Here is a 27,379-nt window from a genome sequence, read left to right as displayed (position 1 = left end):
ATAACACTCACGTCGCTGTCACACTGCACCCAGTTCAAAATTTAACATCTAAAACACTCTCCCTGTCATTATCAACTTCTACTTCGTTGATAGCTGTCCACCCGTAGATTACTTCACACACGTTAATTTTGTGTTTATTGTAATAGCACCATAATAAAATCTTTAGTTCTAATTTTAAACTTTTAAATTCTTGTCCAAATTTTAAAATTTTAAAATTGTTAGGGTTATTCGCCCTGTGTTTGAAGTGCTGCAGCGGCTAGTTCTTGTTTCCACACTGTATAGGTGTTATCCTGTGTGGTCTTTCTGTGTGCGTGCCGCTGCTATTCTTTACTACGTCTGCACACGTAGTAAAGAATAGCAGCGGCACGCACACAGAAAGACCACACAGGATAACACCTATACAGTGTGGAAACAAGAACTAGCCGCTGCAGCACTTCAAACACAGGGCGAATAACCCTAACAATTTAAAAATTTTAAAATTTGGACAAGAATTTAAAAGTTTAAAATTAGAACTAAAGATTTTATTATGGTGCTATTACAACAAACACAAAATTAACGTGTGTGAAGTAATCTACGGGTGGACAGCTATCAACGAAGTAGAAGTTGATAATGACAGGGAGAGTGTTTTAGATGTTAAATTTTGAACTGGGTGCAGTGTGACAGCGACGTGAGTGTTATACACCTGATGATGGCCGTCTGAGGCCGAAACATGTAGTGTAGGGAGCAAGATTAAAGACACAAGAATATATTGTTTGCACTTGAGACGGAGGTTATATCATTTATAGTTCTGTCTGTTTCTCACAGAGCATCTATGAAACTCGTAACCACTGAAATGCCTATTACAGACAACTCAGTGGGAAAATAATGAACTTCACAGAGATACAACTATTTCAAAAAATAAATAACAATTAAGAGTTACCTAGTGAAATCAATTTTCCTGGTGATAGGCGCATGTGGTGGTGCTGCAAAATTAAACCAAACTGTACGCAGTTCAATGACACAAGATGAGGTATTACCACGTCCCTCTTCAGTTGCCTGGTTGCCTGTAGCAGCTGTAGTGCTGGTTCCTGGAATTTTGGCATTGTTTGTGGTCGTAGCTCTGGTACCAAGCTCACTGCTGCTTTCAGCTGTAACTGCATTCACACATGTACTCTCAGCAGCAAGTTTTGTTGCTGTTGCTGCAGTAGATGAAGCTGCACCATTATCTAGCTGAGTTAGACCTGTAACATGAATTTGTATTTATTAGGTTTCTACTGGATATAGCAAAAGATCATATTCATTAACAGACTCTGTCAACATTTACATCCTATCAACCACCTTTGCAGAAAACATCAACATATTATTCTATCCAACAGGCTGAGCAACAACTAAAGCAGGGGAAATCTGTCAACGGTATACAACTGAGGACTTTTTCCTCACATTACCATGGTAGCTGTGAAGGTCTGACAATAATATTTCTTGGCCTTCAAAATTATTTGTCAAAGATACTGATCCACAGATTGGAAAACTGATGGACAGACTCTTGGTTATTTTATATGTACGTACATATACACATACCCATACACACATGTGAAAGCACACACAAAAACACATTTTTTTCTTCTTATCACTCTCAGATACTTGAAGTCATCATAGATTTGTATAATATGGTGAAGTATGGAGACAGAAAATACTCAGATCATGGAAGGTCATTTTATACCACCATTGCATGAATCACAAGGGTTTCAAATACAATGAAGGCATGTTTCGAAGTTACTAGGAAACATCAGTGATAGAATAACCAGGAGAGAGAGAGACCAAGAAAAAGCCTTAGCACAGGTAATGCAATAAAAAAAAAAATGGACTGGTTTGGCAGTGCTATTCCAAAGGAAAGAGACGCAACACAATAAGAAGGTTAAAACTAGTTTTATACTGCACTGGCAACCTTGCTGGTCTTTATCTACTTGGGTGAAGAAATCCATTTCTACAATGGGAACAAACATGATATAGATTAGGCTACTCTTAATGATGTGACAACTGTGAGAAAGGAGGCTGGAAGAGAGGACCTACAGATTAACATGGTACTCAAAACTACAGAAACAAATACAGAAGAAATTATGTGAAAAGTGAAAAATAGTCTTGGAAGGTGATAAACCGCATAGGTGAAGCTTTCAAGTACATCAATATTTAAAATAGTTATCCCAAAATAAGTAATTACTTTAATATCATAAAAAGGCCACTCAACCTACCTGATGTTGTGTTCGCTGCTGGTTGTTGCTCCAGTTCATCTTGTGATCTCACTGTATCGGTGTGACCAGCTTCTGTCTCAAGTTGCTCTGTCTCTGTCTTTCCTTCATTGCCATTTTCACCCTTCTCAAACTGGGATCTTTTGACAACTTTGAGTGATACGCCTTCAAGTCCACATTCAAACATTATGAATCCAAGCTTCTCATCAACAGAGTTAGCAGACTCATCACTGCTGTGAGGATTCCCAACATGGCGAATCTGAAAAAATTATCACAGAGACAGATTAAATAATTATAAGACTAAAATTATGAGAAAGAGAAAACATTCATCCTTCGTGCAAAAATGATTGGTGAAATAACTGTATCTAGTGAAAATTTATTAATTTTTTATTGCAGCTGCATTTACTCCCTATTCAGGGAGATGACTGGGAGGCACACCCCATTTCTTGGCTAGGCCTGCCATAAAATCACCCATAAAACACCCTACTACAAACTACAATATACATTACAAATAATAACATTCTGGACATTACACATGTTCAAATGAGAATTTTCGTTGTTTCAGGAAATTTACAGCACCACCTTACAAAAGAAGGCTATGGCAAGAACTCACTCCACTGTCAATAGATTGAGGTTGAACCTGCTGCTGCTGCTGCTGCTGATGCTGTTGAGCATAGAAGTCAACTCCTCGCATGGGAGAAGTTACTCTAGCACAAGTGAAAAATACACGTGAATAATGACTTGGTATTGCTGTGATCACAGCATCCTTCAGAACTGAACTCTCATTTTTCAAGCGACGCAGCTGTGCATGAATTTTGCCTGTATTAACAAACAAGCATTATTTTCATTACAAGAGTGTATCCTGCTTACATCAGGTTAATGATATACATGTTTTAAGGTAATGTACATATTCACTGTATGAAGAACTATCTGTAAGAGAAATGATCAATCTCAGCTACACCTAAAATATAGGCTATATTATCATTATCATTATCATTTATTTACATGTCAAAAATCCTTTACAAGGTCATAAGACTCAGGATATAGACAATAGTCCAATATAACAATTAAATATAATAATTACAAAAAATATAATATGTGTTAAAATATTTATGTAAACATAATTTAAAAATTATAAAATTTGTAATTTAACTTTTCATTACTTATGTATATAATCCCAATGAAATCAATTATCAATCTTTTTAACCCTGTAATCAAAAAATTCATCAGTTTAGTTCTTGCCAAAAGTAAATTCAACCAATAGGTTCATGTACATACTTCCCCAATATAAATTCTCACCTAAACTGACCAATAGTTTCAGATGAAACAACAGCAAAATGACTGAGAGACAGAGATAGATAAACAGCCAGGCAGGCAAACCTCTCTTATGAACCTGCATAGTGAGATCTGAAAATCCCTACATTTGATTTTGATTTTGTCAGACATGATGGCTGAAGATGGAAGGAAGAATAATTTGCATTGGATTTGAACAATCCTGAACCCAACTTCTGGCCTTTGAGGTTTGTGCCTGCTCTTAGATAACTGTTAAAAGTACATTTTTTTAAATTCACTTAGTGTGGGGTGGAGTTCAACTGGGTCCATTCGGCACAGCACCCACTGATTGGCCTACTGGAGCTTGCCCCGGGTGATTATGATGATGGAGAATTTGGTGGAATGAAGATTGGCAGGGGAAACCGAAGTACTCAGAGAAAACCTGCCCCAGTGCCAATCTGTCCACCACAAATCCAACTTGACCAGACATGGGATCGAACTCGGGCCACCATGGTGAGAAGCCAGTGACTAACCGCTTGAGCTATGGCACGGCCCTAGATAACTGTTACATGTGCAAATTCATTTTTGTTTGTCATTCCAATTTATATATCATACCTTGTACAACCTATAAGGTATGAAAGCTGCATTATAACTTACAAAAGGGTGTGTTTAAAAACAAATAGAAATACAGTTCACAATGATATTCAGAGTAAAATAAATTTAAAAAAGAGTTGTTATTCAAGAGTTCAAAAATTGTATTTCCATATATTTTACAAATCACTGAAAATCAAAATATACAAAACAATATTGTCATTTGTTGTGTGATTCAGAAATTTGCTCTCCAATATTTAGGAAGAACATAAACTGAAGTAAACACTTACAACAAAGCACTCAGGAAAACAACTAGACCTAATGGGACATTTGTGGTTTGTATTTACTGTTTTCTTTTTTTTTGGAAAGAAAATCCTGGAAGTTAAAATGGATTAAACATGCAACTCGGTTATGGGAGTTCAGAAATGCATAAAAAATATTAACTTGGATCTTAGGGAAATAGAGTAATAGTACAAGACGTGGATGATGGAAATGCCTCAGAGTCTTGTACCATGTCAGGATTTGGTATTAACAGTGCCGACCCTCAAGGTTTCATTGCCAGAGAGTTGGTTAGTCAGTTAGTTACAGAGTCACTTAATTGAAAGCCCTGAACGAAAAGTAAATGATTTTAACTTACTAATATTAAGAGTGAAGACCATTTCTTCTTGCTGCTTCTCTGATGTTTCTATGTATACTGGTTCTACACCTGGCATATCTGTGGTTCCTGGTGTTGCCTGATGTCCAAGGAGGAAGGGTTTACCTGTTTTACCGCTTCCACTAGATTTCTTATGTCCGCTAGGAAGGACAGTTGGGTGATGGAATGTCTGCACAACTTCACGAACCTTGAAAAGTAAACACCAATTACAATTATAATTAGTTACTTATTATTAACTAACTAATTCTGTTGAGCAGAGTCTTTATTTAGCAGCAGCAGCTGCTAAAGAATCCCCACCTTCCAATGAACCTGAATGTTCATTACAGTACTGACAAGAGCCCACCACTGTTCCCTACACCATTCTACCCTGTTTCTTTAAGATCCATTTCAATAGTGTCATCCAATCTAATTATTAATTACTTAAAAATCTGTGGCAATGGCTTCACTGATGCCAAGTCTGAGCATTTTATTTTTATATGACATGGGCCAAACAAACTCAGTTTAGTAAAGCTAAAGTTAAGTTATAAGGTACATACTTGTTTAGAACAGTGGAACCTTGCTGTAACGGCATCAAAACACATAGCAAACAATGAAACGCAAGTCAAATCTCGAATATTGTCTAATGCTGAAAAAGATATAATTTCTTCCACAACGGAGGCTTGGAGCACCGTTATGTTCACCTGTGAAGAAAAAAGAAAGAAAAAAAATGCAAATGTGAATAAAGATTATGTATTGTATTTACTTGATTATAAAATAAGACTTGTTTGTAATTACAAAAATAAGGCATCACCTTACAAGTGATACAACAGTTTGCAGAGGAAAAGACATTTTTGGAACTGTGGCATGTCTTGAAATTCGTGAACTTTGAATCTCTGCCAGGAAACTCGCTATCCAGACTGAGCTTTCTGGTGGTATTCCTCAGTCACTCTGGGAACATTCCAGGACAGTACCTCAATTAGGGAATGACCACTTCCTTCCAAATCCTTTCTGATTCAATCTTCACCAAGCATCCTATCATTCAACAGTATACAGTCCAAGATGCTGACAGTGTCATTAAATATATGTATTTTAAAACAACAATGGCAAGCTTGTCTGAAAATGTATATGGTCTGTAATGAGTTTGACATATAGATGGGATATGAAAAAAGGAAACACATGCCAAGCTTTGACAAGGTGTAGAAAAGGCCAAGGTAAAAACAGAATGAGAATTTTAACTCTTCATGACCTAAACCCTAAACTAAGTATTTTATTCATATCTTCTACTGACATCTGTTAGAGAGTCATTCATTTCTTGATGGTTCAACAGATCATATAATGTATGGGGCTAATGTTACTTTCACATATTGGCTTAATTGTTGAGTTATTTAGCTTAACATGAAGTAATCTAAAATAACAAATGAGTTAACCAATATTCCAATATTTTTACCTGCCTTCATTGTCACTTCCCACATATAAGATGCTTTAATGTATAAGAAGCACTGTGATTTTTGAGCCATTATTGTTAACAAGAGAAAAGTTTCTTGTTCATTCATTCATTTATTCACTTTCCATAAATCCATAAAGAAAACAATTTCATAGGATGTGGAAATAGTCACAAATAAAGCAGTACAACATACATATAGTCATACACATCAGAAAGTACATAAGAAAGTAAGTGTCAACATGCACATTACTTAACATAACTAAAACAATTTGTAAGTTATCGTAGTATGAACATAATAGTACTCCAGTAATAAAAACATAGTAATTGGGAAATGTAGGGATAAAATTTGACAAGCTCTTCTTAATAAAACTCTATGAAAGTAAACTTACCACATACTAACTGATTCTTACATCCAGTACTGATTCATTCCTGTCCTTTGTTACTGGTTATTACATGTAAAATATGTCCAGACACTTTAAACTGGTAATTAACAATTCTATGAATGACAGTGATAAAGATTACCTCTAAAACCAACACACTTCACTGATGTGAAAGAGATAACAGAATGGGAAGCGTTGCCTTGTGAACCACACCTACCAAGAATTTACCCTGAAGACTTAAGCCACAGCATCACCTCATCACAGCACATTTGAAGGAAATGAAAACATGAGAAACTGAAGTAAGAAGTCAAATTTGGGAAGCTAAATAATTTTGATATACAAATGTATTAAGTTAGTGAAACACCAGTTCTGTGATATCTGTTACATGATTTTTAGGTGGGAAATCCTATTCAATAGGAAGTGTGTTAAAAAAGGGTAAAATACACATAAAACATATGGGAAAATTCTGCAAACAAATTATTTTTAGATTTAAGGAGGGGAAATATCTCAACCAATAGTGTTTTAAATGGGTATCACTGCAGAATGATTCAGACTACTTATTTGTTCCAAGTAGCAGTGTTACATACCTTTGGAAGCATAATGGTTCCTTGAGTTTGAGTGGAAACAGATTCCTCATACACATTTGCTTGCAATAACCCTTGGCCAGTGGGGGAATTGACATTTCGCTCAGCTGTACTGCGTTTGCTACTTGCTTGGAATTGACTTAAGTATGACAATGACTGGTCACGTTTCAGGATATTCGCAGCCTCGACTTGAGAGATGCATTCAGCATGAAGGTGATTTAATACAGTCAAGGGATGTAAGCTGGCCAAAGTTGGGGTTACAGCATCAATAAATCTGGAGACAATGTAGAGCATTAAACACAAGTTATTCGGTATACAAACAGCTTAAATTCTTTATTACTACCAGAATATATAATATTGTTCTGATCTTGTAAGTTCAAAGAAGAATAAAAATTAGCAGCACCTGTCAGTAAAGAAAGAAAGAAAAAACTCTATAAGGACTTTCATAAAATTTGATTTAACTAAAATTAGTTCATATTTTATGCTGATTCACGCTGAAGAAGAAGACTACTATACTACATGAATTATATGAGAAAATGTCCAGGCTTTTATGAGAGATCACTTAAAATAAACATCCGAACCATATGAACTAACAAGGATGCCTGACACTTCCTGAAAAACAAAAATTACACTTAGGAATACTACTACTTCGCACCAAACCTCTTTGAAAGTGACCACTTACTACACAAGAAGAATATGGGAAAATAACATAAGGCTGGGCCTTGGGGAGAAGTTATGAAAAGGAGACATGGATGAACTGGATTATGATAATGTCCAACGGTGGTGTTTGGTATTAGCATCAATTATGAATTAATTTCAGGGTTTTAATATTGTAGTTGTAGTTGTTGTTGTTGTTGTTGTTGTTGTTGGTGGTGGTGGTAGTAGCAGTGTTAGTAGTGGTAGTGATGGTATGTAGTAGTAGTAGTAGTAGTAAACTATTATGCTACACGACATGAAATAAATGAAAAATAAAACATCAGATTGTGATGAAATGTAATATTAGCACTTCTAAGCAAAATTTAATCCAACAATATTTTCAAACCTCATCAACTTTAGCTGGCAGTTGCCTCAAAGACAAAAATTCCAAAATTACCAAAATCTCTGCCTTGACATTTAAATAAGCTACTTCCTCAAAACAATTTAACTTAAATTCCTCTTGTTCATTGTATTTTAGGGGATATATCCAGTTTTAATGGATTCACTGCTTCATGTTTCAGAAGATTTACACACACCCAGGATCTAAACTGCCTATAAATAGTGGCGTTACAGCATTAGTTTTTCACACTGTTATGAATTCTTGTTGAAATAGAATTCCACTGTACCATGTTCTGAAAATCATTCTGCTTTCACAACATTCTTCTGGCATACATCAATAAATCTAGCTGCTACAGAAAAATGCTTTATTTTTTCCACATACCTTTGCAATGATTCTAGGACAAGTGGACTCAGCATTATGTCCAAATCTCCTTTGAGTTTTAATATCACTGTAGTTCTTGTGCCATATTCATTCTGAAGTGACAGCAGTTCCTCTTCACAGCCTAGACAAACATACACAAAAACAACTAATTATTTGTCTTCAAATTCTACTTAAAACTGTAATCCATAAAGTGTTATATTGAACCAGTACTACGCTACAGAACATACAAAATCAACAGGTACCACTGGCAACATTTACAAAAATATGCCTGATAAAAGAGAGAAAATAAGAACATAAAGATGATGATATTTCAAGAAAACAACTAAATGCAATTTTCAGCATTTCATTGACTTCGTAATCATATATTAACGTTGGAAAAGTAAAAGTAAAAAAAGTAAAGCTATCCCTGTAACTGGCCATGAAGGCCTATAGGGTTGTGAGATGTTGAGGGTCCCACATTATCTAGACAATCGGCTCAAAGATGGCGGTAAGGTTGTCAGCCTTACACGCCGGCCGTGCTTTACTCCCAAGGAAAATTATTTAATTCCTGGTACTCATTGGTAACAACATATTTATTATGACAGTAGATTTTCTTGTGTTAAGATGATTGTATTACCACCCTTAGAGCACACTAAGAGAAATGTAAAAAAATACACAATGCAAAACAACCATGTTTTCTCAATGAAAGAAGCTACGTAAGCTTGTTATGACAAATGACTGTGTTGTGAATTTCAGGGTAGTTCAGGGGTTATAACACAAAAACACAAAGTGTATAACATCCTGTATGGCAAGATACTATTTTTTTTAAACAGTGGAATTTATTTCAATAAACAACACTTTTTGGACTTCTATGGTTTTCAGGAATATCTATGTTCCAAAAACAGAATGGTAACTACAATGAGGACCAAATTTCTAAGTTACCATCAATATTTCAAATAAATGAATTTCCTTCTCATGAAAATCTTTCATGGGAGGATTAATTTTACATTTCAGCAACATCTCTGTCTGCATAATGGATTCCATAAATACATGACAATATAAAAGTACATCAATACACTGACTAGCAAGCGCTATTCTTTGTAGTGTTCCAACCTGTCTCTAGATCATCTGATTCAGAGCCTGAAAGAGCCGTGGCATCCCAGGCATAAGGATGGGTGGGAGTTTTACTTGATGGTGGAGGTGTTGCATGATGTTCACCAATGGTCCTTGTAATCATCTTCAAAGATGTAAAGCCTTCTGTTAATGTTTCAAATCTAGGACTGTACCGTCCACCTGAAAACAGTAAACATCTAACCATGACATCAATCTGAATATATTTCACATCATCAGATAAAATCTTCATTAATTACCAAAAAACAGTAAATATCTTCATTAACAGATTCACTATATAATTTAATTTAATTATCACAAAATTATATCTTCTTTGTTTTAGTTTAAAGTCAATGGATTCTCTTAATGTACATCCTCATGGTCTATTCAACATGCTACCAACCAGATATGGGTTTGAAACATGAATCACTGAACGGCATAAAGAATTTTAATACACAATGTTTGTAATAGACTTGAAAGGATTCTGACAATGGGATATACTGTACTTCCTTTGGCTCATTTTGGACTTCGTCCATCGTCCAGTATGTAAAACACAAAAGAACATGACGTTTCGGAGATTGGATCTGTCTCCGTCTTCAGGTGGGTAGGGAAGGATAAATCTACTCAGTTGGGCCCATTAGAAAGAGTTAGTCTCAATCACTGGTTAGGTTAGGTCAAATAATGTCAAAAAGTTCACCTAAGGTCAAAAAGGCCAAATAACCGAATGAAGATAAAACAAGGTCAAATAATGACAAAAAGGTCAAATGATGCCAAAGAATGTCAAACAAGGTCGTACGTCAAAAAGTTCGCTTAAGATCAAACAGGTCAAATAACGGAATTAAGGACAAAGATTAGGTGAGGTTAGGTTGAGGTTAGGTTAGGTTGGTTAGATTAGGTTAGGTTAAGTTAGGCTAGGGTAGGTTAGGTTATGCTGGTTAGATTAGGTTAGGGTAGGTTAGGCTAGTTTAAGTTAGGGTAGGTTAGGTTAGGTCAAATAATGTAAAAAGTTCACCTAAGGACAAAAAGTTAACCGAATGAAGGTCAAACAAGGTCAAAAAATGTCAAAAGTTCATCTAAGGTCGAAAAGTTCAAATAACCAAATGAAGGTCAAACAAGGTCAAATAATGCCAAGAAGTTCACCTAAGGTCAAAAAGGTCAAATAACCGAATGAAGGTCAAACACGGTCAAATAATATCAAATAGGTCAAATGATGACAAATAATGTCAAACAAGGTCTAATGAGGTCAAACAAGTTCACATAAGGTCAAAAAGGTCAGATAATGGAATGAAGGTAAAAATTAGATGAGGTTAGGTTTGTTAGGTTGTTAGGGTAGGTTAGGTTATGTGAAATAATGTCAAAAAGGTCACCTAAGGCCAAAAAGGTCAAATGAGTTTAAACAAGGTCAAATGTCAAAAAGTTCACCTAAGGTCAAAAAGGTCAAATAAACGAATGGTCAGACAAGGTCAAATAATGTCAAAAAGGTCAAATGATGCCACAGAATGTCAAACAATGTCAAAAAGTTCACCTAAGGTCAAAAAGGTCAAATAAACGAATGGTCAGACAAGGTCAAATAATGTCAAAAAGGTCAAATGATGCCACAGAATGTCAAACAATGTCAAAAAGTTCACCTAAGGTCAAAAAGGTCAAATAAATGAATGGTCAGACAAGGTCAAATAATGTCAAAAAGGTCAAATGTTACCAAAGAATGTCAAACAAGGTCAAATAATGTCACTGGACCAGTGATTGAGACTAGCTCTTGCTAACGGGCCCAAGTGAGTAGGTTTATCCTTCCTACCCACCTGAAGACGGAGACAGATCCAGTCTCCGAAAGTCTTGGTCTTTTGTCTTTTACATACTAGACGATGGATGAAGTCCAAAATAAGCCAGAAGAAGTAATGTTTGTAATGTATGATATTTTTCTATATGTAAGACTGTTTTATGAAAAACTTTTAAGAATATTTTAAAATTTCTAAAATTATGCACATATATACATTCAGTTTTCTTTGTGTTTACTTCTAGATTAACATCCATTGTAGTGTGTAACAAAGATTCTGTGTACCTTTGTTACGGTATTTATATTTTAATCAATAAATTAATATCTGCATAGAAGTGAAGGTGATGTGTCCTATTCAACTCCATCTCCTGTGAATTTTTTTACCATCCTGGTGGCATATTTGAAAGCTAAGTTGAAAAACAATGGAATTAAAGCACCTTTTTAGATAATTCTGAATACAAAATGCATTGAGAATGTTCACCTATACAAACTTTACTCTACATTTTAGTTGAACATATTTAATTACAATAACTAATATGACAGTTACAACAACTTTAATAAAAATGTTGCACAGTACTTCTCTCCCTAGTTGTATTCACACTTTTTCCCCCAGTATCTACAAATGCAGAATATCTAATCAGCAAAATATGTATTCTGTCCAAAGAGATTATGACAATTCCAAATAATTCTGTCTAAACAGGAAAAAAGAATGTTAAGACAAGACTGATATGATCTACCAGTCACTGCAGTTGTAAACACCCTTTCTGTGCATAGGTACTAGAATAACATTTATTCTACTAACAATTCTTCCCTATTCCAAACAAAATGACTTAAGTTTATGGTAGTCACACATGTTTTATTTCTTTTTAGATCAATACTGCTAGAATTTTATCAACACCTACAGTAAATTTACTCCAGTACTTAATTATATAATCAAGAACTGTGCCATGGAAGAACAGAAATATAGCTACACCATTCTTAACCTTGGTACTATCAATACCCAGACATTTATACCTTGGAAACTTTTCCATTGCAATTCCAGCCTCAAAAGAAGTAGGTTTCAGATCTAATGATTTAGCTATCTGAATTTCAGCCTGCCTAATCTTACTGATCATATGTATACTTAATAGCTAATTCATGATACAATGAAGCATGTAAAACTAACAAATCTGTACATTATATATGGGAAAGCTGGGTAAGATGATGAAGTGGATAAGATGACAAATTACCTTTACTTTGAATACTGACACTATGATAGCAGCTGACAATAGTAATTTACAAGATGAAACAAGTTACAACACGTGAAAAGAGTCCATGACAATTCTACTCTGATTAGCGGCTGCAGTGAAGATAAGATATACTTGTAACAGGCCGTGAAAGCCCACAGGGTTGTGAGACATTGAGGCTCCCACATTTTCTCTAGATAATCGGGCTCACAGATGGTGGTAAGGTTGTCAGCCTTATGCAACAGCCACCCTTTACACCCCAGGAAGATATGTGGTACTCATTTCTTTTATGGCTGAGTCGACCCCAGGGCCATAATGTAGCAGGAAGGATTAGGTCAATCAAAAAAAATCCACCTCATCCAGGACGCCAACTGACAACCTACCAGCTTGTAGCATAGTGCCTCAACCAACTACACTACCACACGCCAGATAAGGCGATATATTCCAGTCTTTATATAATTTTTCCTTGTTGTTACATAAGATTTATTCATGGAAACCAATCCTGAATTTAATTATATTTTGTACATTATCCACAGCATATATTTGGATTATATTTCCACAATAAATTATTTGTGGGGCTTAAAAGATGTATCTTAAGTTTGTGCACTGTTTTAGGTTACATGTGACAGGGTAAGACAATGAATCTGCCTTACTCCAAGCAATATACTGCTTCTAATTATATTCAATGTTTGCTTTGAAGAACTGATAAAATTCCATGTACTTATGAAAGAAAAGCAACTGGGGCAGTTAGAAAGAATAGAACACTATTGCTGTACTCCATGTGGTACAGTGACAAAGCGTACTGCAACTGCTGAATCATCTACTTGGTTTGTCAACTTACCCAGGGTGTGGGTAAGCTGAAAAGAATGCAACATGTTATTAAATATATTTTCCTGGAAAAGTAGACACAGTATGAGTTCCTGTACATTATGTTCTTAGTTCAATAACTGAACCTACAGATATAAAAGTAATCATTTTCATACATTTGTGCTATAATTTGATAAACTTCCTTAGCATCGCCACCTTACCCCACTATAACATGCATCAATTTGAAACATAAGTTCATGTGAAATATGCTGTAATGACATTAACCATGACAACATAGTTCCACTTTATATCGGCTAGACAATACATACCAATGTATACAAGTCTACCCTCTTCAGTACGGTGAAAAAGAGAGATTCTGAATGCATCACAGCCTGAAGGGAGAGAAGACTGTGTCCAATTGTTGCAGTTTACCTGAAAGAATTACAATTTATATTTCAATAGAATAGGATGGTACAACACCTAACAAGATATGGAAATTTGACATGTGGGCCCTGGCTTCTTGTTCCTTACCATAAGTTTATTACATTGCATAGCAGATACTACACATATCAGGGGGGGGATTACCTTTGAGCTAACTAAATCACTTAATCATAACAGTCTTCTGGCCAGTTGGTAAATATTTGTCTGATTGAGAGATTTCCTGATTTTATGGACAGCTGTTATTAATACTTACCTGTGAAAGATGATTTACATAGCTGGACATAAGCAATGGAGAGTCTATGATGGGTTTATTAACCTGCATGTGCAGGTTAACTAATGCCATGTCCTCCTGTGATGAGACAGCTGAGATGAATGATGTACTGGATACAGAGTGTGTGTCAGATGAATCCAGGAGTATTCCATCTTGATTCTGTAATATCCACAATCACACAGCAGTTGCTACTTATTTGTAAAATTACAGCTGTTTCATAAAACATTTACTTCACATTCTAGATGCCTCTGAATGTGGCCATCAAGACAAAAGCAAAGTTACCATTTATGTTCTTAAATGTATTTTGATAAACATGTCAAACCTGATCATCTTATGCAATGAGGTACATTTATATCAAGGCTGTCAGTAGCTCAGACCATATGGCATTGAATGGTAGGAGGATCCGTCACTAGTTAATTGGAAAGGATGTCTAAGAAAGCAGCAGGTTGAACTAAGCTTCATCAGCAAACATCATGTACAAGATGTTGGAGATTTAGGCAATAAATGTTTGACACCACTGAGAGCATGCCATTCTTTTTTGCATATCATGAAGCCTGAGTTTCTGGACAACAGTAATACAGAACTAATGTAACCTTCCTTTTCTTGCTGATATTTGTCGTGGCAAACAGGACATACCAGTTTCCTACAACAGCCAACATAAGTACTTTGCATGTCAAGCCAGAAAGTCATGTTACACATCCTCCACTCATGTTACAAGCCATAGCAGGCCAACTTCTTCCACGCTCAATGCTTTGGCAAAAATTTTTTCCATACACTTGCTTTAACATTTCATAGACATGGTTGGTTCTTTTCCAAGTCTGTACATGAATTTCTTGCTGATCCTTCATTCAAAATGTTCATCACTCGTTTCTGTTATGAGCTGTCCAAATACTACTTCAGTTAAAGCACAAGAGCTCTGCGCTCAGCTGGACTTGTCAATATAAGATTCCTATTGTGTAGAGTTCAGACACACAACATACATCCAGCATGCACCATGAACCACGTACTGACTAACACTTCACAAGGTTGCCAGTCTTATTATTTAATTTTTAGATCTTGTACAAATATTAATTTTGGTTCTCCTCTGACAGAATGGCCCTGCAGATAAAAAGCAAGGGGCCATATGACAAAATTTATGAAGTTTGTGTAGTTGTCTCTCTGGAATTCAATGATATTATTTTCTATTATTAGACACTAACATAATTGACACAAGGCCATATAACATGATGTGATATAAGCTCTGCCTTAAAACTCCATGGTGGGCAAAAGGGGAATATTGCTGACATGGAGTAAAAGCCATAGTGGACTTATAACGATTAAAGATAAACTGGGGAAGAGAGGCTGGACAAACAATGGGGAGGAACGGGAAAACTGGGGTAGGATATACAAAGGAATTAAAATATGGTACAATGATATTCAGAAGACAGTATATGGCTACATAAAATAAAGGCTTCATTGATTGAATACACTAACAAAAAGAGAATATCAGGGAGAGAAGACATGCTGTAGTAGGCTGAAAGAAGAGGATGGGTGTGGTGGTGATTAGGATTGTGGAAGTTAGAAGGATGTAAAAGGCTGTCTGGAAAGCGCAGTATCCTATGTAAGGAGGGAGAAGGGACTGNGATTTTTTAAAATGCATAAAAAAAAAAAAATAAGAATTTAGGGAACAAATATGAAATTTAAGAAAGGGCTAAGTGTTCATATGAAAGGGTTATTAGCGTAATAAAGGAATACATTACAGTTAAATGAGGAATGAGATGAACATAGTTCTACCTCTTTCTCTTCTTAGTTCTTTATTTAGTGATGATGTGAGTATTGAGACTATTTAGTGGTGGAACACAGTTCTAGATATTTGTATTCACACATGCACAGACACACACAACATACACACATTCACACAGAGGATGTTCCATGCAACAGTACAAAAATTCACACCATGGATTCTACAACTAAAATTAAGAAAAAATGTTCCTGACATCAATATTAGTAACTTTAACCTCTTCTCAGAGGGAGGTAATAATCATAAGCAAATGCTTTCCACAGCATTATTATTGCAGGTAATTCTCATAACATATAAAAATACAAAAATGGCATATCAATCCTTGGTAAAACAAAAATCACTTTTCTTCTTACAGCTACAAAAATAAATTTTGATTTAGAAATAAAGTCAAGGAAAATATTTGAGTATCATTAGTATCATTACATTCAAAAATTTATCTCTGTTAGGGAGCATCAGAAGTTATGTAAGGAATTTCTTTCTTCTTACTTTTAGTTACAGAATCCATGGTGTGTAGCTTTCCACTGTTACATGTTACACCCTATATTTAACATTACATTCATCCTATTTCCACAAAACCGTTGATTTCTGTAGTTTGAAGGATAATGTAACATGCAAACAACTCAATAAATTACTACCACCCCCATCATAACAGAATATCATACACTATCACATTCATGCAGCAGCTATTTACATCTTGGTATGGTGCTTATGACAAAAAAGAAACCTTGGTTACAATTAAAACTTCACATGTGTCTGTTACACAAAATAATCACATACATAAACAAAGGAACAAATCCAGCTGCATATTATAATGCTATTGACAAATTTATTATCTGCTGACTCGAATTTTATACTAGAAGTTCTACATGTACCAAAAATGTCAGAATCTACTGCTGTAATATGTCTCTGATATGTGGTATAGGGAAGCCCTGCACAGCCTTCAACTGACAGCTGGATGCACCATAACATGAGAGGCACACCATACTCAGACGCTGTCTGAGGGTTGAGGTATCAATCTTCGTACAATGTTATTTCACTGACCCGTCCCTCAGAAACATCATGAAATCCAGTGAGACTATCTTCATTACTGTAGGCCATGTAACGGGGGCTGGCAGCTCGTTGCTGAGAGGAAGAAGCTATGTTACCATATCTTCTATGTGGAGTTGCCATATTTAGAATTCCTCCACCTCTTTTGTCATCCTCTCCTCCTGACACATTCTACAATACAAAATTAGATATTACATATTTAAAGTATCATACACATTCTGGGAGAGCATAGTCAGTATAGCGACTAGCTATTGGCTCGATGATTGAGCGGTTGGAGTTGGAGTCCTGGTGGAATAAAGAATTTTCTCTTCTCCAGGTCATCCAGACCAGCTCTGGGGTCCACCCAATCTCTTATCCAATGGGTCCTGGGGTCTCTTTCTTTGGGGGTAAAGCGGCTGAGGCATGAAGCTTACCACTCACTTCCAGCTAGTGCCGAGGTCAAGAAAACATTGATCTATACATCCACTAACCCATACACCTTCATGATGTAGTGCTTAATTAGTTAAGCACTCGGACACTTTTACCTCTACCTTATGTAAGCAGGGCATCTGGCATGATATAAGACCTACTGACTCCTGCTTCAATATGCAGTTGCCTCTCACTTCAAATGAGAGATGCCATGTAAATATACTACATAGAGAACTTAAAATATATTCCACATTACATGAATGCTTGTGGAAAGACAAAGAAGAGTAAAAAAGGATTTGTAAAAAGCAGCCAACCCTAGCACAGATGTCAGTGGATGACAATAATAATAATAATAATTATAAGCATCAGTTAACTTCACCATGTACATTTGGTAACATATTTGTAACAGCAATAATATTGGTGAGGATGAGGTATGAAGATGCGATACAGGCACTATGTTTGTCTATATCCAGGGTGTTCAACTACTTTTACTCAGGAGTCAGACAGGGCTCCTTTCAGTTGACTATGGTCTGGTGACAAAAAGTGCACATTCAGAATATTCTTAATAATCCTCAATTATATATTTAATAACTGAACATGCTTTATACATAAACCAAAAGACATAAAAAATAGCATGTTATCTAATTTAACATGATGTTTCAAATTCTGTGCTCTCAAAATATGGCACAGTAAACCAAATGTGCAGCAACCCTCAATTAACTTTCTAATACACTATCTAGTGCTAAGTAAAGGAAAATGGTAAATACATAATGTCTACTAGGGTTCCAAAAATTAGCATTTCTGTAACAAATTATGATTCTTTTGTTCTAATACAAACAGGTGAGATAACTTAGTTACTGTGGTTGCTTTCACCCTAGTGTAAAAGATTAGCCTGTGTTCAAATGCCTCCCAACTATAAACACATGAAGGAACTATTTATTCATTTTTGACTTCCTTCTGACTCACTCAGAGGCTCTATATTGGAGATGGACCTCAAACAAGCGTGAATGGCATACTGACAGAAAGATCACAGTGGCAGATCATCATTGGTCACTGACCTTAAACAAGTGTGAATGGCATACTGACAGAAAGATCACAGTGGCAGATCATCATTGGTCACTGACCTTAAACAAGTGTGAATGGCATACTGACAGAATGATCACAGTGGCAGATCATCACTGAAACCTGAACTTTTCAGGCTAAGAACCACCTTGCTGGGGTGAATGTTTATAAACAACACATACCAGTAGAGTATAATATAAGTCTGTATACAGCAGCAGAGAAAAATATAGACAATAGCTGCTACAGGATGGCTTCAAATAAAGGAATATTGTAGTGCTGTGATATTAAAATGTACTTCCAGCTGAAATGAGAGTATGCAGACACAATAGTGTGCCACACAATTAATAAAAGTTTAATTATAACATTCATTCAAACCAGTCCTCAAAAACAAATGGCATAAGTGAAAACAATGAGCCATATTCAAGATTGCCTGTAATAACAAGGACACATACAAGTGTGAATAAACTCAAAGAAAATAAAATGAGAAGGGTACACAGTGCTACATTTTATACCAGATAAGAAATTGTCCTTATGGTAATAAAAGTAAAATTTCATGGTAACAAGAAAGAAAGTGCAAGGTTTACCACATCTGGGCTTCGAGCAAGTTGCTGATTTCGATGTTCTGGGGTGTGAATTTCATGATCACTGCGATGACTAGAGAGGTGGGAACGTGTTTCTGAACATGTAGCTGCACTTGTGGCTGCTGTGGATGGCAATGTCTGAACAGCACCTGGCATTATGCTTAATTCACTAGAAAACTTCTTCCTGCAAAATGTAAATATAAAAAACATGTTCAATTTACTTCATGTGGAATATGAAGAGAAAAGTAAAGAACTATCAAATATAAAGTATGGCATGACGACCTCAAAGTGCACAAATCAAGACATAGGAGAGGTGATATATTTGGAGCTCCATTCAAACAACATAAACAGGGAAGATTATTTCTCCCTGAATAGGTCTGAAGAGGAAGGACATTCTCTCCAAAGACAAGATAGTTTCCTCATCCTGATACAAAACTCCTATTCAGTGCCCTAAAAAAGAGCTACTTTCCTAACTTTTCAGTCCATAGTACCTCTGAAAATGGTGTTTTTTCATACTCTCCCATCTGCACTGACTACAGAAAGGGTAGTTCTCATTTCTTTTATACTTTCCTGTTTACTGTTCCTACTGGCCTGGCGAAAGATCTGCCTCCTCTCTCTCTGAGGGCATACGTGGGCCAGCACTTTTCTGCCTCCTTTGTTGTCCAAGTTGTCCTTTTATACAGCCTAGTTACATCTAACCTATTCGCTTCAAGCCTGAATATGGAGGAAGCCACCTCTTTCAAAATGTCAGTACTCACCTGCAAGATCACATGATGTCACAACACAGTATACCTCAATCTAAATCAACACATGGTAACCATGCTGGTAATGACGAAAATATATAAAAATTATAACATCAATGGTCTTATATTCATGCCTAATTTTTCAAACTGATTCTAAAATGATCATAGGCACTGATTCATGCACACGCCATATGCACATCCATGCATGAAAATGGAAAAGTGCACACACGTACATACACAGAGCACATTATTTTAAATGGTCATTTGTGTACATATACCAACCAAAGAAGATTATAAAATGCACACTACAGCTTCTGTATATTGTCATGTGTATGATTAACTATAGATGGGGTTTGGATTGGTAATTGCATTTACTGGACTTTTACAACTTGTAACTACAATTAAAAGATTATGTTCCCACTGTTCTACACACTATACAAATCACTATAGGACACACTAGGTCTTCTCAGTCTGTTACATGTCTCCACTAGCCATTGCTTGGTAGCAGCTTCCAACAGCAGACACTCCCCTTCCTCTGGGTCCCCAAACTATCACCAGCCTCAGCTGCCAGCTTCTAACAGAAACAGCTCACAATGACTGAAATGCAGTTCTCTGACTAACTCACTAGCTCACCAACCAACTCTTCACTCCATTGTCACTAACTGTCCTGCTTATAACATCTCGGCATGGCCCACACAGAAAACACCGCTCCCCTGTTGCCGTTACAGGTCATTGCCTAGTAATGACCACTGTCTGTCTGTTTCCCAGTCATTGCCTAGCAACCAGTCTACATGCCACAATATTAATACCCACACTAAATTCTATGAAGTTGCTAAAATCACTCACTGCACAAAAAATACTAATTATAATATACATCTTCCATAGCTATTTATATCTACTATACCTCATACCTAAAACCTACTCATGTTTCAGGTTGATGTGTATTTAATAGTTATTTATTTTGGTCAAAAAAGTGTCAGTTAACATAATAAACTCATACTTAAAGTTAAATTTCAAGTAAGGGTCTCCAAAATAAAATTTAATTAAAATTTGACTTATGAATAAGAAGTGAAAGACATGACTGTAATACAAATCATGCCCATAAATCATCTGAGTTTGTGGTTTCCAGGACGACTATCTACAATGGCTGGAAACAAAATAGTCTCACCTAGTTGTTTTCGTATCGATATCCTCAACAACTAATACACTGCAATTGCTGAGTGAGGAGGAACAACTGGTTGATATGCAAATATGCCTCTTGCCATCTTCATTGGCTGGGTAGAAAACTTCTCCAGCTGTAGCATTACTGCTGAGGCTATTCTGTCTATTTAACATAATAGTGTAGCAGATAAAAATCATCCGTCATGCTGACTGAAAATAATATATTAATTCTAAGTCTCAACTGAAGTTACTATCTGATTCTATTTATGCAGCATCCAGAATATTTTGTGTAACATGCACATCTTGCCATTCAATTATACCTGTCATGGCACACATCAAAATAAATTTACTTCATTCACAAAACATTACAAATGCAATCAAAGCAAGAAATAATGTTCCAGTATATTTCCTACACTCACACCCAGATGAAAGCCAAATTACACTATTCTTTCAGCCCAGTCATTTTGTCATAGAGTCAAATTTTGATGCAAATTTTTTGAGCATATACTGAAATATTGATATTTCAACTACATCTTTCTACATGTTGTCAGATTGTAATCTACTGACTGCAACATAAACTACAATAGCAAACATTAAACTCTATGCAAAAATGGAAGTTTTCAGCTGTTAACATGTAAAAGAGAAAAGTTACACTGTAAATTTAAAACTGTGGGTCTGAATGTGTTAAAAATAACTGCCAGTAAACCACATACAACAAACTCTGCTGCAAATTTATTACAGTGTAAAATTATACTTATGAGATACATGCAAAAGCTTTGTTAAGTAATTTCATGTAGACAAAGATGATAAAAATTATTTATGGAAGGGGAAGGACTATATTATTCTGCACTGAACCATATATGAGTAAAAAAATTATTCATACACAAGCACTGGTCACTACAGCAATTTAATAATACCTCTACATTGACTGTAATGCAATGACATTACGCTGACACACCATGCTCTAAATGAAATGTAACTCATCAAAAGTTATAACTTTACCTGTTTGGAGTGTTTCTTATGATCTGTCCACTATAATAAAACATAACTTACCTACTGGTAGTGTTACTGCCACTGCTATCCTGCCTTGTCAATGTAATGGAATGACGAAGTGAAGAGGTACGACTGGCTGACATTCCAATGTGCTGACTAATATCTTCCTCAGCTGAATAAAAGGCCTCCGAATGGTTTTCACTACTCATTGACACAGTACGTTGCACTTCCTTGCGAAGGTTTTCTTCTGCAGTATCCACAGATAAAGAATGGTGTGATTCTGATGGATTGACCTCCGAGGAAATGGCAGGCTTTGAAACCTAGCAATATATATATATATGAAAAACATGGTCAACTAAATGTGCAGACTTACTACTGGCACACACCTTGTTGCTAAACATTCAGAAACCAATGAGACATCCTAACAAAAAATCTAACTTATGAAATAAATGCAGAAGATAAGCCACTCCTTGTGACACTGTCAGGTTGGGAATATATTTCATAGATATTACTGAAGGAATTTCTTTTTAAATATGCTAAGTAGTAAGCCCTGTATGTCCTAATTATATACATATAGACACACACATAATACATATGTGGTCTGTTCAAAAAGTTCTGGAACTCTATTTTATAATTTTTTTGGGCATGCCTGCAACTGGCTGAGCCTTATCACATTCAAAGTACTCCCCACCTGCATTGATGCACCATTCTCAATGCATTGCCACTTCTGGAAAGTCCTAATATGCCTTTCTCAGGATCACATGTAGCTCCACCTGCGAATTTTCTATATCTATTGAATTGTCTGAAATCGTCATCCTTTCAGAGAGGATTTCAGTTTGGGAAATATGAAAAGGTATGCTAGAGTCAGGGCAGGTGAGTAGGGTGGCTGAAGAAGCACAGTTGTGTTTGTGTCGGCCAAAACGTCGCCAATCAGTAGCGATGCATGAAATGACGCATTATCATGATGGATGAACCAGGAGCTGTTTCTACACAACTGAGGTCTTTTTCTCCTGGCACTCTCTCTTAGATGTTTCAGCAGCCTGAGATAGTACTAGCAATTCACTGTCTGCCCCTGATGTAAGAAATCATGATGCACAACACTCCTGACACCAGAAAAAACCATCAGCATGACTTTCACATTCGACCTGACGCACCGTACCTTTTTTGGTCCTGGCAAATTGTTTCCAACCCATTGTGAAGTCTGCATTTTTGTTTCCACGTCACATCCATAAACCAATGCTTCATCACTGGTTAAAATTCATTTCAGAAAGTTTTCATCCTTGTTAGCATGATCCAAAAGTTCCAGACAGATGGCAATGCGACTTGTCTCTATGATCCTGTATCAGAAGTCATGGAATAAACTTTGAAACTTCCTAATGCATTTCTTATTTTGTTTTAAGAATGTCATTCCATGATCCTATCTATATGTTGCACTCTTCTGCTATTTCCCGCACTGTAAAACGATGATTAGAGTGCACAATTTCATGAACTTGTTCAACATGAGCATCATCACATGATGATGAGGGCAGTCCCAATCATGGCTCATTATGTGTTGATTGCCAACCGTCCTTAAATCACTTAAACCATTCATAACAATGTGTACGGCTCATGCACTGATCGCCATAAATGTTTCGCATCATTTCATGAGTCTCCATAAACTCTTTCCCTAGTTTTAAGCAAAATTTAATGTTAATATACTGCTCATGAAAATCAGCCATCTCAAATATCACAACACACACTCTATACACACGTGAACAAATAGATCTAGGGCGATGACTAATCATAGCAGGATGACTTAGCAAAAAGATGATAATTAGGAAGCATGCCACTAGGTAAAACAACTTACCTGACATTGCTAAGAGGTTAAATTGGCTCACTATTTCAAAAGTTCTGAAACTTTTTGAACAGACCATGTATATCGGGTCCTGAAAACCATCTGTTATAAAATGAAATATTTTAACTAAAGTATAAAACTGACTCTACTGAACAGAGTCCTTCTTCAAGGAGGTAGTAAAAAGTATCTCAGAACACCCCTCCCCCCCCACCCAAGCCATGTATGTGCACGTGCACCACATAAGAGGGTCAGTCAAAAATTTCCTGGAATGGTGGTATAGCACTCTAATCGTAGGACATACGGCAACACTTACCTAATCACCTTCAAAGTAGGACCCTTGCGCACACACACACTTGCTCCATCGATCCTGCCATTGTTGGAAGCAGTGGTGGAAGGCTTCTTTTTTAATCTTCCGGAGCTCAGCCGTCGCATTCGATTTGATGTCATCCATGGTTGTGAAACACGTCCCCTTGAGGCCCATTTTCAGAGTGACAGCCAAAAGTCACTCGGAGCGAGATCCGGAGAGTACGGTGGTTGAGTGATGACAGGAATGTTTTTCTCGGCAAGGAATTGCTGCACAACAAGTGATGTGTGGCTCGGTGTGTTATCGTGATGTAGAGACCACTGTCCCTGCCACTTGTCGCGCCACTTCCTCTGAACCGCATCACGCAACCTCTGCAAAACTTGCACATAGAAATGGCCAGTAACAGTACCAACTTCTTGCTCCAACCCCGCTATGGTCATTCTTCGATCACATCGAATCAGTTGTCGCACTTTTCCAATAATTTCTTCGGTTCTGGATGTTGAAGGTCTCCTGCTGCGCTGGTCATCCTCTAACGTCTCTTGCCCATTCTTAAACTGGGAAAACCAGTCTTAAACTGCAGATTTCTTTAGTGCACTAGTAAACTTCCTGCAGGGCCAATAGCGTCTCTGAAGCAGATTTTCCCAATTTGCACATGAACTTGATGTTCGCACACTGTTTGAACTGCGACATTGCGCCAAACGACCAACACTCATGTCTAATTCACTGCACACTGAAACCTGTCCAAACCTGTTGCGCCGGCAAGCAGACATGCTGAGCTTCCCACCACAACAGTGTGTGCACTATCTTATCACTTGTTCTCCATCTGCAGGAGAATTTCAGGAACTTTTTGACTGACCTATGTATATAGATGCCCACACACGCACGCGCACATACACATACCCCTTCTGAGGTGGCAAAATGACATTTTAATACAAGAGACACCATGTACCACTGCCATATGTAAGGGGAGAACAAAGGCTTTGAGCATAGTTTAAATAACCTTTCTGTTTGAAAGAATCTCACTAACATCTATAGATTTCATTTTATATAGATCAAAAGGCATTACATTGAATTAAAAATGTTCAATTTATGTTTCTAGTTCAATGTAATGCAGTTTATAGAAGAGAGATTATAGTTTTACTATTAGAGAAAAACAAATATGCTGCCACAGTGCTTTGGAACTGTATGCCCATGTCATTCCCTTGAACTTCATGGATTTTATAAGAACCAGGTATATCAAAATATACAATAAGAGCCTGATGTTGTAACAGCTGACTTAAACAAAACCATAAAATTGAAAAGCTAACATTATAACATGTCCATATTAAAGGTTCAGCAGCATATACTCACTGAACAAAACACAAAATACTTAGAAATGAATTCATTTCTTTCCTGCACCTACTATATCCTGGCGTATAAACCCTTGCTAATTGGTGACTCTGTAAACAGCAGACGTTGATAGGTAACACCCACAACATACACATGCAACAATAGAAGAATTGTTTTCTACATGGCCCGTGCTGAGATGTTACAACCAGGAGGTTTGGATCTTAGTGCATTTGAGTTCTGCACGAAAGGGAGTAAAGAGAGTGTGAAGTTGAAGAATCTGTTGCCAGAAAATGGCTGGTGAAGACACAGCAGGATGGAAAAGGCTTAGTAGGTGCTGTGGTGATTTCTGATGTTTGGAGATTAGTGGTGGTGCTGTAATTAATTGAAGTCCCCAGCTGTGTGTATAAGTGGTCCATAAATCCATTCATCAATCCAAACCCTGTCTATAGTCACACACAATACATGACAATATTACTGATCCACTCTATATTTATACTGAAACTGCTTAGGAACAAGAAGCAAGTATGGTCAGGTCAGCTCACACTACAGTGCCCAGACACATTTATTACCTCAAATTTTCTTCATAATGTCACATATATGGTGACTCTTGATGGGGTTTTGGATTGGATATTGGATTTATTGGCCACTTTAACATACTCGTACAACTCATAATTCCACTTAATTATAGTGCCAATGCTGATCCCCATACTTTACAGTTCACTGGACAACACAATTTAGTGTTCTCAGTCTGTTACTAGCTGTTTCCTGGTAATGACTTCTAATGAGGGCTATTCCTCTGCCTCTGGGATCAAATCCTCTCTGAATGGTGGCTCCCTTCCAACTGACTATCTCGCTTCAATTGTCCTCCTTATAACCCCTTTGCATGGACCAAGTAGAAAACCCCATTCAACAGTATCTCTATTGCTAAGCATCGATTTGTTGCTGTGGAGACATTTACTGAGCTGTTGCCTAGAAATAGTTCTGGCATATTTGCTTTCTCATGGTCACTGCATAGTAATGGCTCTACCTGCTACAATAAGTTTGCATCTGTTAACTGCTTTTCCATTCCTAAAAGTACCTCTGTAGTTACAAACCATATCCAACACTCTGCCATATGCACACCTCAATCCCAGAATGACAAGAAAAAGCTAAGACTGTTAACAGCTTGACTTGTCTAAGGGATGAGTGAAAGTAACACAAGATATCAAGATTCCAATAAAAAATTCATACTTATTACCATTCTACTCTGACGGTCTCATGATCTTGAACACAGCAAGTAAGCTGGATTGAGAGGTGATGTTTTTGGCTTGTATTCAGGAGATCTCTAGCTTAATTTTGATTGGCACACAGGATACTCTGAGAGGTTTTCTGTGGTTTTTGTTAGTCCCTTCAGGCAAATGCAGAATACTATATTAAATTAGGCCTTGACCTCTTCCTTCTACATCTTTTCCAATTTATTATTCATCAACATCGAACCATTCAACAATTTACAGTCTGAATCACTGACAGTGCAATTATATAAATTACAGATGAATTATATATATAATCTCAAACAGACCAGGGAGTATATACTAATAAGCATGAAAACCAATTCAAGGTAACTAACAGATGAGCACCTGCTTAAAAAGTATAATAATAATTACATTCTGACAAAATTTCCTTATATTCAACACTATTAAGTTTTTTTTTATTGCTAGTGGGGTGGGACTAAGTCCCTTGCACTGCGGCCACTTCTGGCCTATTGTACCAGCCCCAGATGATAGGTGAGGGTGACTGGGGAACAATTGGTGGAATGAAAATTGGCAGGGGAAACCGAAGTACCCGGAGAAAACCTGCCCTAGCGCCGCTTTGTCCTCCACAAATCACACTTGACCAGACTCGGGATCGAACCCGGGCCGCCGCGGTGGGAAGCCAGTGACTAACCGCTTGATCTATGGTGCAGCCTTACATTATTAAGCTGGTAGTACAGCAAACGATGCTTT

The 27,379-nt window shown here is 36.7% G+C and overlaps 1 protein-coding gene across 1 annotated transcript in view; it reads right to left on the bottom strand.

Annotated features, from left to right (window-relative positions):
- Positions 1-27,379, bottom strand: part of LOC111873092 (transmembrane protein KIAA1109) — a 169,575-nt gene that overhangs the window by 98,075 nt on the left and 44,121 nt on the right. The window contains 14 exon segments of the mRNA XM_033754961.1: positions 920-1,220; positions 2,229-2,484; positions 2,839-3,044; positions 4,726-4,930; positions 5,280-5,423; positions 7,134-7,404; positions 8,548-8,668; positions 9,640-9,819; positions 13,773-13,875; positions 14,138-14,314; positions 16,977-17,153; positions 19,037-19,217; positions 20,945-21,100; positions 21,991-22,250. Of these exon segments, the coding sequence (XP_033610852.1) occupies positions 920-1,220; positions 2,229-2,484; positions 2,839-3,044; positions 4,726-4,930; positions 5,280-5,423; positions 7,134-7,404; positions 8,548-8,668; positions 9,640-9,819; positions 13,773-13,875; positions 14,138-14,314; positions 16,977-17,153; positions 19,037-19,217; positions 20,945-21,100; positions 21,991-22,250 (2,738 nt within the window).

Source organism: Cryptotermes secundus, unplaced genomic scaffold (assembly GCF_002891405.2).
Source record: "Cryptotermes secundus unplaced genomic scaffold, Csec_1.0 scaffold120, whole genome shotgun sequence".
NCBI classification, from domain to species: Eukaryota; Metazoa; Arthropoda; class Insecta; order Blattodea; family Kalotermitidae; genus Cryptotermes; species Cryptotermes secundus.
This window is presented reverse-complemented; position numbering and strand designations above follow the sequence as displayed.